General features: G+C 50.9%; 1 protein-coding gene and 2 long non-coding RNA genes across 4 annotated transcripts in view; 2 read left to right on the forward strand and 1 right to left on the reverse strand.

Moving 5' to 3' along the window:
- The window catches only part of GPR143 (G protein-coupled receptor 143), a 25,068-nt gene continuing 9,526 nt past the window's right edge, over positions 1–15,542 (reverse strand). Inside the window, exons 4-9 of the mRNA XM_082448175.1 lie at positions 14,745–14,837; positions 12,185–12,294; positions 10,515–10,623; positions 8,995–9,112; positions 7,571–7,814; positions 1–429 (exon numbers count right to left, since the gene is read on the reverse strand). Coding sequence (XP_082304301.1) covers positions 335–429; positions 7,571–7,814; positions 8,995–9,112; positions 10,515–10,623; positions 12,185–12,294; positions 14,745–14,837 — 769 coding nt within the window. The 3' untranslated portion in view covers positions 1–334. The remainder of the gene's footprint in view (positions 430–7,570; positions 7,815–8,994; positions 9,113–10,514; positions 10,624–12,184; positions 12,295–14,744; positions 14,838–15,542) is intronic.
- On the forward strand, positions 7,752–9,113 carry LOC309653464. The gene is made up of 2 exons (XR_014259199.1): positions 7,752–7,840; positions 8,965–9,113. It is a non-coding gene; the product is annotated as an uncharacterized lncRNA (long non-coding RNA).
- Positions 10,663–15,542, forward strand: part of LOC309653458 — a 27,419-nt gene continuing 22,539 nt past the window's right edge. For both annotated transcript variants that reach the window (XR_014259191.1, XR_014259192.1), the window contains exons 1-2: positions 10,663–11,522; positions 12,826–12,903. This is a non-coding gene — a long non-coding RNA (uncharacterized lncRNA). The remainder of the gene's footprint in view (positions 11,523–12,825; positions 12,904–15,542) is intronic.

Consider the following 15,542-nt stretch of genomic DNA (forward strand, 5'->3'; position numbering starts at 1 on the left):
TCGGACACAGCTACTTTATTAACTTTTCCAAGGACCTGCATCTGGCATTTAACATTACAGCCAGATCAGAAAAACTAATGTCAGTGGAGAGTCTGGAGAAGCTGCAGAGCGTCTGATCTCGAAGGACTCCCCCTGCCATCCCCAAGCGCAGGCTCACGGATCATCCCTCCTACCACAAAGAGGGTCCTGGGGAATACGCTAACGTGGTGACGGGAGTGAGATCTGGGGGGACGCTACACCCTGCAGTGCGCTGACTGCAGGCGAGAACACAGTCCTAAGGGATGAGAAACGTGGAGTCGGAGGGAGACAGGGTCTGGACCTCTGTCTCGTCCTCTCACAGGTCTCCCTGCGCTTTTGGAACAGATTCAGTCTCCTTTCCGTTGCGGGACACACTTGCAACATGGATTTCAATTGTGCTGGCGTCAGAACCTGGAGAGGAAAAAAGACTGTCACGTGACGATGTCCGTGTCCGAGAACGTCTTTCACAAGCTTCCCAACCGTCTGTATTTATAAAAGAAAATTACATGATACTTTCACCTGCATGTGGTTAAATCATTCCAAAAGACAAAAATCATACAGAATCATCTGGGGCAGCTGATGTACGACCTCCCTGAAGGGAGGTCCACCCCTGCCTCCCTTCCTCCAAACTTCCCCACTGGGCAGCTCACCGCATCTCAGCCAAACCCTGTGGATGCTGCAGCCCAAAAGGAAAGAGACTGTTGACACGGGGGAGTTGCGGAGCCCTGGGACACGCTGTCTGAGGGGCCCGAGACCTCGGTGCACTGTGGTGACGGTGGGCACAGCTGCCCCAGGGGTCACTCGGGGGCAACAGCGCTCTGGGGTCGCCCGGCCACCTGCTCTCAATGCCACGAGGTGCCCCAAGGACTCCTCTTACTAAAACTTAAGAGGAGGGACGTAGGTAACAATCAGTAGAATGAAAGCAAACATCACTCCAGCCAAAAGAGTAATCCCGGAGGTCTGTTTAATCATCCCAACAACACGCCTTCCTTTAGAAGGTGTGGGAGATCTTTGCAACAGATGTCAGAATTGTTCTTTCTACAGATACCACTCCACAAATATCCAGGCTTGCCTGCTGGATGCCAGGTTCTAGGGTGTGTGTGTCAGGAATACAGCGAAGGAAGACGCAGAGGAGGGTGGACTTTTCAGCTGTGCATGGGGCAGGTGACTGCCCTTCAGGAACATCTCCAAATTCCAACTCCCTCCACCGAGAGGCCCCGCTGACGGCTGCAGCCTCCTCCCCTCATGTCCCTCTGTTCACTCACAACCTTCAGGCACATGCTTCTCTTACATCCAAGCTCAGTGCTGCCCCAGGGCCTTTGCACATCTCTTTTTCTGCCTGCAAAGCGCTCCAGATTTTCTCATGGCTCACTCCCACACCGCATTCAGGTCTAACTCAAATGTTACCTCCTCCTCAAGGTGTCTGGGACGCCCATCTAAAACCACTCTCCTGCCCCCTCTTTTTTTTTTTTTTAATTTTTTTTTTTTTTTTAGCTGTGTTGGGTCTTCGTTTCTGTGCGAGGGCTTTCTCTAGTTGTGGCAAGTGGGGGCCACTCTTCATTGCGGTGCGCAGGCCTTTCAGTGTCGCGGCCTCTCTTGTTGCCGAGCACGGGCTCCAGACGCGCAGGCTCAGCAGCTGTGGCTCATGGGCCTAGTTGCTCCGCGGCATGTGGGATCTTCCCAGACCAGGGCTCGAACCCGTGTCCCCTGCATTGGCAGGCAGATTCTCAACCACTGCACCACCAGGGAAGCCCCTCCTGCCCCCTCTTGACGTGTTCTTCGCAGCACTTCTCGCTGCCTTGAATATTATACGGTTCTTTGTGACTTTCATTCACAAATGTTGATATAAGAATTATTATATAATTATATGGAGAGTCTCAGTGGACAGCGCATGTGTCCACCCTAGTCACCACGGTATCTGTAGTGCCTCAACCAGCCCCCGGCACGATAAGCTAACGTTGAATGGCTAAATACCGTGGGGTCACCGCCTTGACACCCGTGGGACACGGCACAGGCACCTCAGAGCACTCGTGGAGACTAACGTATAAAACCCGGCAGGAACAAGCCCGGAGTAAGAAGAGCCACACGCCGAGTTTTAGAGGACACTTAGGGGGAAAGGGAGAGGCCGTCAGCACGCTGTGGGCTTGGAAACGCCTGGGGAAGCCACTTCCGCTTCCAGAACTGCCCGCCGGCCGGAGGGGTTCACCGGCGCTTCGCGAAGGCTCGCTTCTCTCGGCGTCGCTCGCCGTTCGTGAGCGCGTCCTGGGCTCATGGGAACGTGTGTGCGATTTCTGTGGTCTTTTCAAAAAGCCTCTGGGTTGGAGGGTCACACGGGGGCTCGTGATCAAGGTCTGGCCCGTGACCTGACACTTTGGGACATATTCTGCCCCCTTTTTCAGAGTTCCTGCTTCCTTGCCCGTCCCCCGGGGCTCCAGGGAGGAGACCCCTGTATGTCACGACAACCCTGAGCGTCAGATGCCAGCGCCGCCGCTGAATACACACACACACACACACACACACACACACACACACACACACCCGCCCCGCGCCCCTGGCCCCCAGCCCCGCCTGCGCCGAGTTGGCCGGCTGCTTGCAGCTGGGCTTTCCAGCAGGCCTGCTTTTCCATGGGTTTCCTCGTCTGGTCGTAAAGTCTCTGAGAAGCAAATCCAAAGAGGCCATGGTGGTGGGGGTGAGGGACTAACTCTCTATCGGTGCGTGTGCACATCTGAGTGTGCGTGCAGGAAACGCAGCTGCCAGCGACCTCCCAGTGCCCAAGGGCCGAGCGCCTTCCTCGCAACTCCCGTCAGGGAGCCTTGCAAGCCCAGGCGGCTTCTCGAGAACGTCCTGGCTCCACGCAGACCTGACATTTGGGAGGCATATTGGATGCCTCCGGTGCCCTCAGCTGTTGTTCCTGGATCCCTTAAAGCCTCGAGGCGCTAGATCAGAAACCCAACCAGGTGGTTAGGAGCATGAGCCATGGAGAGCGTACAACCCCTGGGCCTGCGTCCCCTTCAAGGTGTTCAACTGGGTGCAGCCAGCCCGACAGAGCTGGAGGCCCTGGGGCGTGTTCCCTCCCACTCCCCTGGCAAACACGACCCATGGCGCCACCTGGTGTTACGTGGAGGGGCCAGTGACGGCAGAGAGAATCACAGACAAAGAATGCGGTGTATGAGACAGAACAGAGAAATGGGGACGGTAAGGGGGAAGTGCGGGAGAGAACAGGCAATTTGGGGAGGTGTGAAACTGTGATGGAGGATAAAGAGATGTGGGGGAGACGCAATGGTGGGAGAAAGAGTACTGTGGGAAACGGCAGAAACTTGGTGGGGGGGGCAGGAGATACGGAATTGCCAGGCAGAACAGAGGATTACGGGGAAAAGAGTACTGTGGGGCAGACTGGCCGTTGTGGAAGAGAGGCCTTGCGAGAGAGAGAACTGTGGCAGATGACGGGCCATTGTCAGAGAGAAGGAATTACGCTGGAGAACAGAAATCTCTCCGAGAAAAAGAATTGGGGGAGCGGTGGAACGCGGTAGCAAAAGGAACTGTAGAAGACAACAGGTTTGTGAGAAACCATGAAGAATCCAGGATTGTGGCAGGAAATGGGAAATTGTGGGAAGAGAATTGTGGGAGCAATAGGGGGCTGTGGGAGAAACACAGAACTGTGAGAAAAGCAAGCGGTTGTAGGAGAGGATGGAGAATTGTGGGAACAACGAGGGATTAGGGGAGAGAAGGGGCAATGTGGGTGAGAGAGAATGGTGCAAGAACTAGGGTATTGTGAGAGAGACAGGGAATTGTGGGAAAGACACCTGGGGGGAGAGAAAAGACGTGCGAGACATACAGTTACGCCCCCTCACTTCCATCCACTGTGTTCTGCAGAGGCCACAAGCTTCCTACCTGTGGACACACTACACGTGCTCTCTTCTAACGACAGCCTTCTTTGCCTCCCCACATGCCCCGCGTCTCGGCCCTACCCCACTGACGCAATCCTTATACCCCGTGGTCCATCTTGTCCACAGCCACACCCCTATCCCTGTGGCCACGCCCCCCTCCTTTGCCACAGCAAGGGAAGGCCTGTTCTCGTCAACGCCCCTCCCCGCCAGGCCTCTGCCTAAGACACGCCCCCTTTGTGACCACGCCCCCAGCTCCACTGCCGCCCCGCCCTGCCACCGGAGCCGTGCCCCCTGCTGGTGGGCGGGGCTTGGGGGAACCTGGTCCAGAGTGACGTTGAAGGCTAGGGGAGCAGGTCTCCTGAGAAATACACCCCCCAACCCTTGAAGGCAATGATAAGGTTAAAGTATCCATCAGATCCTGAACTTTTCCGTTGTGAACACAAAGTGTCCCTGTTAAAGAAGGGCCAGAGATCAGACACTACGCTTCGTAAAGCTCATGGACAGAGGAAATAATATTTTAAGGTTTTCTGGTGCTCACCAGATAAAAACCAACCAGGTTTTTGCTTATTTGTGAGAAGTACCCTTTTTTCTTGACTTTTAGTCCCAAGGGAAATTCCGATTCTTCATAAAGATGCCATTTTGAACGAAGTTGTCCTAGAGAATTACACACAGATCCCCTCAATGTTAGCTGTTGCCATGGCCACGAAGCATGATCATCCAATCAACTCTCCCACATCCATTCACTAGGCCAGTCCTACAAGCAAATCTGAGTGCATCTCTCCACTTAAAAACCTTAACTGGCCTCGCGCTGGCCACTAGATAAAATGCAAACTGGCCTCACGCTGGCCACTAGATAAAATGCAAACTCCTTAGCAGAATCCGTAAAAACCCTTCGTTATCTGTTCCCGACCTGCCTCTCCAGCTTCCCACAAACCCCACGCTGTGGCCACCCCTGAACAACGTGCCGACATTCTGCCCTGAGTCTCCACACAGGGTGTCCTCCGGGCTTCCCCCTCTCCCATTGCAGTCTGCGGTGCAAGACCCAGCCTGAACATGACCTCCTCCAGAAACCCTCACCCATGTCCCATGGAGGCCCTGCCTTTTCTGTGTCCCTTTAACGCGTCAGACTTTTTAGAACAAAATATAGTATTGTCTTTACTTAACTGATACTTGCAAGTTTCCTACGTGACACTTCCCAGGGACATTCACAATCCACACACACCGCCCCCGCCCCTCAGCTAAAATGCTGTTGACCACATTGCAGAGGCTCGATGAATATTTGTTCAAACTCAGTTGACTTATGTCAAGTACCTAGTAAGTGCCAGACACCACGTCAGATACTTCCTATCGGAGGCTCAGCGTAAGCCTGTTGGCCTCGAAGTGAATCCTAAAGTAGTAGATAGAGGCTTAAGGATATGATAAACCAGTCAAGCTTCACCTTAACCAATGCAAACAGGGAGAAGCCTAATTGTATGTACTGCTTCGAGTTTGTATCTCTGGGCTTTTCTCTGACACGTAATAGTACTTTCTGTATTATGAGTAGCTCCCTACCTTTACAAAAGAGACTAAAAGCAAAGTGGCTGGAAAGGAGGAGAAAGGAAACAGCCCAAGACCAAGCCAGCCGTATCTCATTTCCAAGATTACCACTGTAGACATTAGGCTGCCGTTTCCTGAGGGTTCTGGCAGCAGCGTATACAGCCTGTGGTATAAGAACAGGAGTCTCCCCCGTGGGGATCATTCTGCCCCGGGCTTGTTTCCTGACATGTATCCACATCGTTAGCCCAGATTGCTCTGCCTTCACACTTTAAACGCAGATTGGAAATTTTCATGGACTCTTTCATTCTATATCTCGCCAACATTTGCTCCATGTCTCCGCTCAGGTTATGAATATGTAATGGGACTTATGTATGCTTACCAGAGTTAGCATTTATGGAATGCCCTCTGTGCCCCAGCACTATTTAAGCACATAGCACAAAGATCTATTTAATCTCATGAAAATCACTGTCGTTCGCACCCTATTAGAGGTCAAGAAATACTAACTGAGATTTGCAGGAAGGGCTAGTCCTCAGCTCACTTGGAGGAGGCCCAGATGGACAGTCCTGCGCCCAGGAGCCACGAGCCCTTCCTGGAGGTTATGATCATGGCTCCTGCGTAGCAAGTCCATTGCTTATACTGAGGCCATGTGCCACCTTGCTTCTAACAAGCTTGACAAATGTTGCTTTTATGCAAAGAAAGTGCCTACTCATTACAAAGTCTTACTAAAAAAAATGGTTAAGAAGATCTCAGCTCTTTTTTTCCCCAGCTCTTTTGAGATACATTTGACACAGTACCCCAACTCTTACGTTACTAAGAATTCTTTAAATCTTATGTCTAAGAAGTCTTTACATCTTATAATTAATTACTCTTAGGCCTTTTAGAACTAATTTCCCACCAAAAATGTGTAATTTAACATAATTATTACAAACGACTATTGGGCCCTTACCACGTGCAGTGGTCAAGCATGAGTGCAAGACGGTACATGGGCCGCAGAGTGATGCATTCTGGTTAAAAGCGTTTTCAACCAGCCCCATGGTAATAAAGTGGGAAGAGGGAGGGGCTTCAGGGCCTCAGTGGGGACAGAAGGAGGGTGTGGGGTGGCCTCCTCCCCAAGCAGCATCTGTGGAATCAACCCCCTGACCCCCAGAGGAGGTGCTGCAAACATGTGTCCGCTTCTTGTAAAGAATTTCCAGTCTTGTTACTCAATGCTAACAGCAAAACGTCTGCTCAAGAAGAATCTTTCAAGGGAATAAAGATCTGCATAGACCAGGGACGGTAAAATTAATCAGCTATCATAACCATGACAGCCCCTGAGACTGAGTTAGGAATAGGGATCATAGGTCTAGCGATTATTCTCTCTCATTACCCATCTTGATTAGAATATAAATGAGCTTTTTGTAATAGTAAATTCAGAATGCAGAGCAAATGATAAATTATAAGGTTACAGTATGTTTAATGAAAAGTACATATAATAGGTTTATTTATATATATAAATAGTATGCATGAGTATATAAATATAAAATGTATGTAATAGGTTTAGTAGATGGCAATCTTTAGAGAAACATTATTTGGGCCTTGAACTGATACTTTCTTCCTCCTTATCGGCTGGGTTAATAGACATAACCCCAAATCAGATTAAACAGGAGCTTAAAAGGAGGACCAATCTGAGGGCCACAGTGTTGAAGCGAAAAGGACAGATCAGAAGAGCCAGCACCGGACGACCAGCGTGTTATCTTAAATGTCCCCGAATGAGGTGGACAAACCAAGCTGCAACTAAAAGCTACAGAGGTCAGGTCGTACCATTCGTTGTCTTACAGCAAACGCCCGCGACGGGTTTGAAGTGGCAATTTATCTCATATTCAAAATGCCATCCAGCCCAAGGTGGAGCCAGTTATAATTATTACAAGGCTACGGTGCTTTAATAACCAGAGGAAAGGTACCACTATCGTAGTAAAAGGAGAGGAGGAGGATGAGATGCAAGACTAACATTGTCACTTTCCATTCTCGCCTTGAAGCAGGTTCCAGACATCAGGACAGATCCTATGCGCCAGCCACCTCGCCGTTTATAAAGCATTTCCAGGGGAGCCAGGGGCCCCGCCGTCTGCCCGCCTTGGTGGAGGGGCTCTTACCTTCAGACAGCAGGCTCAAGGCCTCGTCGGAAGTGTGCCCGCCGGCACGCACCTCCTTTCCGGCAGCGCGCCTTTCCCGGGCCTCACGGGAGCCCTTCGGGGACCGGGGACCCCGCTCGGCGGCCGAGGTGCTCATCGATTCCCACTGGATCTCCTCCCTGGGAGCGCGAAAAGCCGGCCGGCAGCCTGTCCAGCCGTGGAAGGCCAGGGACAGCAGGAACCCTTGGGCTGGATTCAGTATCCCCTGGCAGGGAGGACAGAGAGACAGGGGTGAGTCACGGTGGGACAGTGGATATCAGAGCACTGGGTGGTCCCAGGGTGACTCGGGGCCCGCTGGGCTGGCCTCACTGCGACCTGCCCCACTGGCTGGTGTGGGGCGAGACAGAGATTGGCTGGAGGTGCTGGGCCCTCAAAGGTGCCTGAAGACAGAGGAGGTGGGGTGGGGAGAGGAGCTGAGTCAGACCAGAGGCGGGGGGCGGGAGAGGGGAGGCCCTGGGCGGCCCAGCAGGGCTGTGTCACCTCTGGCCCGTGGCCGCGCTCTCCCGCAGGCACTCGGGGCCCTGCCCCTCGCGCCCCTGGCAGGATGTGAGTGCACAAAGGCGCCTGAGCCTAACAGTCTAGGAAAATTTGCTTACGTGTGGTCCCTGCACGTGACCACAGCACAGGCAGGGGTGGAGGCAGCTAATGCTGGTCTTAGCCTCCTGAATCAGCTTTCCCCCGACTCTGAAGCAACGTAAATTTTAATTCTGTGTAGGGCACCGTGCATCTCTCCACTAACAGCTCGCGTATGGATTTTTGTACTTGGAAATGCAGTATAATGAAAACATTGAGGGAAACTACCCATGCTCTTTCCACCTTATTATGATTTTGTGTATTTCTCGCCAATATTTTTTCATACACGTGTTACTAGGTAGTTGAAATCAGTATAATTTTTAGATCTTGCATTTTTCACTTAACACTAGATTTCACCATTGTCATTTTTTTACATTGTCATCTTCAACATCGGCATAACATTCCTCAAGATCAAAGACCATCATTAACTTAACCATTCCCTTTCGTTTAAAACAATGTGGGTTATCTATAATGCTTTATAATTACGGATAATGTTATAAGCAATACCTAAATCCCTATGGTTTTTTCAGTCTGAAACACTTCCTCAAGAGAAATTCCCTGATATTTTAAATCTGCCTGGAAGGTTTGATTCACTTGCCAAGTTGATTTACCAGAGTCATATCCATTTAATAACGATCCCAACACTGAATGAAAATAGCTAGCTCGTGGACCAAGGCCAGATGTAAGCATCCCAGGAACCTATTCAACTCCCTGCATATTTAAATAACATATAGATCATACTTCTGAGTGGTTTTATCCCTTTTTGTTTTTTTTTTCTTTAGGAAGAACATTTTAAATTAAGATGGACCTACCATCATGAACCACGTGGTCTTGGCTGCATTTCTGACCTGTTTCCAAGAGGCTCCATTGATATCTGGTTGCATTTCAAGATAGAATAAAAGGCTTTCATTGATGATATTCGACACCCAACTGTTAGAAAGAAAACGGCCCACAGGTGAAGAGAACATGTGACATAATTCATTTTTAACGCTGGGGGTCAGGGACCATGCCTACCGAGACCTAGAAGTCCTGGGGCGGGGGCAGTGCCCGCTTAGCAGCAAGAAGGACGCAGCACACCAAGATTCTGACGTAAGAGATGCCACCCCTCTCAGCCCAAAGCAGAGACCAACAGGTGCTTCCGATGGTCGCACTCAACACCACATCAGGTGGAAGATTCTAGCACATGTCAAATAACCCAGAGTTCATCCTTCCTCTGAAGAGTAAGCTAATGTTTTGATGGAGACCAAAACAAATCTTGACATTTTATGTTTGAATTTTTTGAGGTTATTGTTGGCAGGGAGGTGACGTTTGAAACCACAAGCTCTGTGTATTTTTAGAGGGAGCTAATTTACGTCTCTCGCAGGAGACTGTCCAAACAAACCTCCCCACATCAGATCAATTATTAACCCCACAAAGGCGTGCTCTGTCTTGCGAAGCATTGCTTCACCACAGCAAAGTGTTTCCTGATTCCAGTCGATTTTGCATGGGTTACAGGTCTATGCCCAGCACACCCACTTAAAACGCTGGGGCACGACACCTGTGGCGGGGGCGGCGGTTAGGGGGAATGGCAGGTGGGTGGACAGTTGAGGACAGGAATATTACTGTCTACCCTTCTTTTTTTTATTATTTTTATTTTTTTGGCCGTGCCACGCAGCTTGTGGGATCTTAGTTCCCCAGCCAGGGATGGAACCCATGTCCCCTGCAGTGGAAGCGTGGAGTCCTAACCACTGGACCGCCGGGGAAGTCCCACTCTCTACCCTTCTTGCCTGAGCGGTGAGTCACAACACTAAAGATGGGCCCTTGCCCTATTATCTTGTCAGATACAGGAATCCTGGTGTCAAGACTGATGCAAGGACTTCCCTGGTGGTCCAGTGGTTAGGACTCCACGCTTCCACTACAGGACGTGCAGGTTCGATACCTGGTCGGGGAACTAAGATCCCACATGCTGTGCGACAAAAAAAAAAAAAAAAAAAAGACTGCTGCAAATGGGTGGATTTAGAAGGCACTTGATATGAATGCTAACCCCAGAGATGGGACAAAACTCCGGAGGCACATGGTTGGGATGCATCAAAACTAAGCTCGGGACTTTTCGTTCTTAGGGCTTTTTATATAGTTTGAGTAGATGTGACTATCCTTCCAGAAGTTCACGGATGGTAGACTTGCCTTCCTGTCTCGCAAGCATTTCCTCCAAAGGCACCTAGCACAAGTTTCAAAAATTTCCTCTCCAAAGACGCTTCCCTTTGGAACTTTCAGGTCACACTTGGAAAAGCAAATGACAGGCGGTTTGCATTTCCCTTCCCAGCGACAGTTTTAAAAAAAGAAGAAAGGTTACCAAATAATGAAAACCAGCATTATTTTGAAAAATCGGGTCTTGATCACGTCTCCCATCCGCCTCTCGTTCTCCGTGTAAACTCCTTGTCTTCCTTTTAGTAAAGAGGCCACTGTGAAGAGCAGAGGGGAACAGCACGTAATTTCATTATTTACGTTTCCCCCGTGCAAAGGAAGGGCAGTAAAGCAGATGGGAGCTCAGCAGCACAACCAGGAGCGCGTGAAGCCCAGCAAGACCCGGCCATGCTTTCCTCACCACCTCCACCTGGGACTTCTCGGAGACGCACGGGAATATAGAGTTTTTAAACGTTTACTATGAAATCACTTTAGATTTACACAAGATTTGCAAAGACAGTACCGAGAGTTCCCGACACCCAGCTGTCCCCAGACTTAACATCTTACACAACCACAGTCACATTGGTCACCATGAAGAAATCAACACTGGTACAGTGCTGTTAACTACACTCTGGGTTTTATCTGGATTTTACTAGTTTGGGAACCATATTTGTTTACGGTTTATATTTTTTACTATAAAAATAATGCATGCTCACTATTTTAAATTGTTGAAAGATTTGACATTTATCCTTGCAGACAAGTTGGAAAATATAAAAAAGTTTTAGGAAAGAATTGATAACCCAAAGTTCACCCAGAGACAACCGTTGTTAGCATCTTAGTGTATTTCTTTCCAGTCTTTTTTCTATAAGTCATTTTCATTTGTTTGATGTAATCAAATCACTATTTTTTAATGCAATTTTGTTAAAAAAACAAAAAGCTATATTTAATAGACTAGTTTTATGGGGGGAGGGGTGTTTTGTTTTTAATTTTTATTGCCGTATAGTTGATTTACAATGTTGTGTTAGTTTCAGGTGTACAGCACACTAGTTTTAAATGCAGATATGCAAAGAGAGATCCAAAGAGCTGCAGCGATTTTTCTCTCCCTAGTGGTAGAGCACTTCACTTGGGTTAAAGTTCTACAATCCACAGCTGATCCTCAAGTGACCTTTCTGTTAAGGTGTGTTTCTTTCCTCTCATTCTGCCCGTGAGGGACCCACAGGGCGGCATGAGGGGCCTGGAGACTTGCCCCAGGGCACGCTTCCTTGAGGATGGGATTGGGGGCTGGAATGCAGGTCCCCTGCCTTGGCCCGGAGGTCTGTCCAGTGCATTCCGCTGACTCACAAGATCCCTCTCACCCAGTTCTTCCTGATGCATTTGACTCACTTCCTGTGCTCTCCTTCCTGTTTACTGCCCAAGTGGGAGAAGACACAGGCCCAGACATCACGGGAGGGCCCAGGCTCCCAGGACGGCTCAGTCCACATCCGTCCCTTCCCCTCGGCTGCCCTTTCCTTTCCCGCTCCCGTCTCCCCTCCGCAGTTTTCCAAGGCCACTCGGGTCCTCCGGGGCACGCCAATGGCAGACTCAGGATGAGCCCAGACAGAAGTGAAAAGCCCCCTGGTCCCGGCTTTGAGCTGGCAGACGTTGGCCAAGAACTCGTACAGCCCATCAGTGAGTAGGCTCGCTCCCTCTCGTTTATTAAACCCCCTCACTTTCCCCAGCTGTATTCTGCTCCTCTCTGGAGGATGACAAACGAGGTCCGTGGTCCCAGACAATGATCAGAGCCCGTGGCCTGGGGCCGTAGCCGTGGCCTGGCCCCCAGAGAACTTCCCCGTGGTTTACCTGCAGTCACTGTCTTTCGGAACAGGATGGGGTTGGCCACTAGGACGAGCAGCAGAGGCAAGTACGTGGTGACGTAGTGGGGGATGGCATGCTCTAGACCCCTCTCACACCTGAGGGAGGAAAGCCGGGTCATTCTCGGGAAAAAACGGGGCTTTGCCTGAGATGCGCCGACTTATCTGGAAGTCGAGATAAGAGGACCAGATCGAAGAGGGAAAGACACAGATGGACTTCTGACTCTGCCCGAAGGAAACCTGACTCACGTCTCACGTCTGCGGACAAGCGATAAATCACAGAAGAAAAAGGAGGATCTGTCATGGTTCTGCTTGTCTCGTAAATCAGGGAGCCTTTAAAGTTCCCTGCTGGGAAAAGGTGAAGAGAGGAAAAGGCTCTCTGGGGTGGTGGATTCCCGCCCCCCAACTCCCCGCTGGGTCTCTCAAACAAGTGGGTCTCCCCCCACTTGTCTTTCAAGCAAGACAAAGGCATTCTATGAACCAGCACTTTCTACGTACGTGCTAAGCCTGGCTGACATCACGAATAAGATCCAAGCTCTGTCCTGGACCAACTCAAAATACCCAAGCCTCACGCTGCACAGGATATCTGTTCTCATGGTGACAGATAATCATTTCACTGGTTCTTTTCAGGGAGAAGGACCAGGATTTCTACTGATGGGTCTTGAGAATCATCCGTCGCCACAGGACACGGTGGAGTGCCACACACAGGTATGTTACCAAGGTCGGGGCTATCAGTTAACAAACACATAGTGTAGAGGAAAATGGCAAAGAGGAGGAGAGAATCCAAAGCAAAGGGGGTGTTGCCCAGGCCCGACCCCAGACGGAGTGGAAAAGCAGAGGAGGGAACAGCTCCTGTGGCCACGGAAGGTGGAACGAGAAAAATGCTAGTGTTCTCGTTTTCATATGTGTGAAGTGCTCACACCAGAGGGGAGAGTGGCTGAAAATGCATGAAAACAGGTAAGAAAAATGCAGTGCCCATCTTTGTTGCCTTAAGGATGACAATACCACCTGAGGATGGTGCCTTCTTTTTGTTTTTTTGTTTGTGTGTTTTGGTTTTTACCCTGAAAGCCGTATTTTATTGGAGTATGGTTGACTTACAATGTTGTGTTGCTACCTTCTTTTTAACAGAAGCTTTCCTCTTCAGCTGTGAAAGCTAAACTGTGGTCTGCAAGGGCTTGAGGGGAGAAAGGGAAACAAGAGGAGGAAGAGATAAGATTCGTATGCCCGTGCTGAACGTTAGGAACAAATGAGAGAGGGTGGGAGCCTGCAGAGCGCCAAGGGCTCTGGGTCGTCGTGGGCTCTGAGGATGGATATAAGGAAGGAGATGCTTCAGGGGGGCGGCCTCGTGGAGACCGCGGGGCACCTTGGCGCTCCTGAGTGCCCTGCAGCAATGGCTCCCTCACGCTCAGACGCAACGTCCCCAGGATCCCACAGGTGGAGGCCAGAGATAAAAACTCCCTTTCCAATTAAGCGCATCCCTCTGCAACAGCTGCTAACTCTGTATTTGTCCTTTTCGGGTTCCTGGGGAGAGTGGGCTGTTTGGAGGGATCTACACAGAGGCCTGGGAGTAGTCGCTGTCAACAAAGCAACACCAACGTGGAGACATCTGAGTGAGTGGCTACAAGAAATCGAAAAAGAAGGGGCAGAAACGGTCTACACCGCAGGTCAGCAAACTTTTTCTGTAAAGGAGCAGATAGTCAATATTTTAGCGTTCAGAACCCTCACAGCCTCTGTCAAAACTACTCAGCTCTAATGTGTAAAGCGGCCATAGACCATACATACACAAATGGGCACGGCTGTGTGCGAATAAAGCTTTATTTACAAAAGCAGGCAGAGGGCCAGATCTGTCCTGAGGGCTGTGCTGTGCTGATCCTGGGTGTACACCGTCCTGAAATCACAGACAAAGAGACAATGTCCAACCTCTGTTTTTCAGTTTTCCATGGAAAATTAGAGTGTATATCCTTGGAGGGACCTTGAGGCTTTACAAATGTTTGCACGGATGGGATTTTAAACTTGAAGAAATGCCTGAGACAATTTCAGAGGCCACATCGCCCAGCGTCTGTGTTCAGAACAGCACAGGATGGAGAGAGGTGAGAAAGTGCAGACAGCAGAGCCTTAAAATAAGCTCGTCAAGAGCGAGCGACACTTTGTGTCTTCCAGCCATCTCCGACTCATTCTTGGGATGTTCAACTCACCTGCTCACCCAGAGGAAGCCGGTTTGAAGAATGAAAAATAAACAGTTGGCAGGGGAAGGCTGCGTCCGTCTGGAGGGGGACAGGCCTGGAGCCTGGCACACAGGCTGGTACGCAGGAGCCGTGCCCCCAGCTCTGCATCCACACCGCGCACAGCACCGACCCACACGCACGGGACAGGCAGAGGCAGGGACGCTAACTCAAGGTGCCACCCACTGTGCTCTCAGCTGCACGGATCCAGGACGCTGGCCTGCCCGCGCGCTCGGGGTCAGTGCCCGGGCGTCTCCTGCAAGAGAGGCGGGGGGGGGGCGGGGTCCAGGCATCGGGGGAGCGGGCTTGCTGGGAGCCCTGGCTTACCTGGCCACGGAAGGGTAGTACAGCATGAATGCTCCCTCTACGCAGAGCAGTGCGGCCAGGCCCCAGGCCATCATGTGGTAGAGCAGGATGGTACTGGGGGAGGAAGGAGCAGGACGGTACCGGGGGAGGGAGGAGCAGGACGGTACCGGGGGAGGGAGGAGCAGGACGGTACCGGGGGAGGGAGGAGCAGGACGGTACCGGGGGAGGGAGGAGCAGAGGGGCGGCCACGCCTGAGGTCCAGCGCTGAGCAAGCCCCGAGCTCCGCGAGCGGCAGGAAGATGCACACAGAGCAGACCCTTGGCAAACAGCTGCCTGATTTTGCCTGTGAGGTTTTTATTTTTCCTCTGATTGAGGTGAAATTCATATAACATCAAACTCACCATTTTAACATGAGCAACTCAGCGGCATTTAGGACATTTTACAATGCCCTGGCAACCACTCATCTACCATCTGTCCTATGGATTTGCCTATTCTGGACATTTCATCTAAGGGGAATCATACACGACGTGGCCTTTTGCGTCTGGCTTCTTTCCCTCAACCTAAGACTTTCAAGATTGAGAGGAGGGGACTTCCCTGGTGGCACAGTGGTTAAGAATCCACCTGCCAATGCAGGGGACACGGGTTCGAGCCCTGGTCCGGGAAGATCCCACATGCCGTGGAGCAACTAAGCCTGTGCGCCACAACTACTGAGCCCGTGCACCACAACTACTGAGCCCGCGTGCCACAATTACTGAAGCCCGTGCGCCTAGAGCCCATGCTCCGCAACAAGAGAAGCCACCGCAATGAGAAGCCCACACA

This window comes from Balaenoptera physalus (assembly GCF_965194825.1).
Source record: "Balaenoptera physalus genome assembly, chromosome: Y".
In the NCBI taxonomy this organism is placed as follows: domain Eukaryota; kingdom Metazoa; phylum Chordata; class Mammalia; order Artiodactyla; family Balaenopteridae; genus Balaenoptera; species Balaenoptera physalus.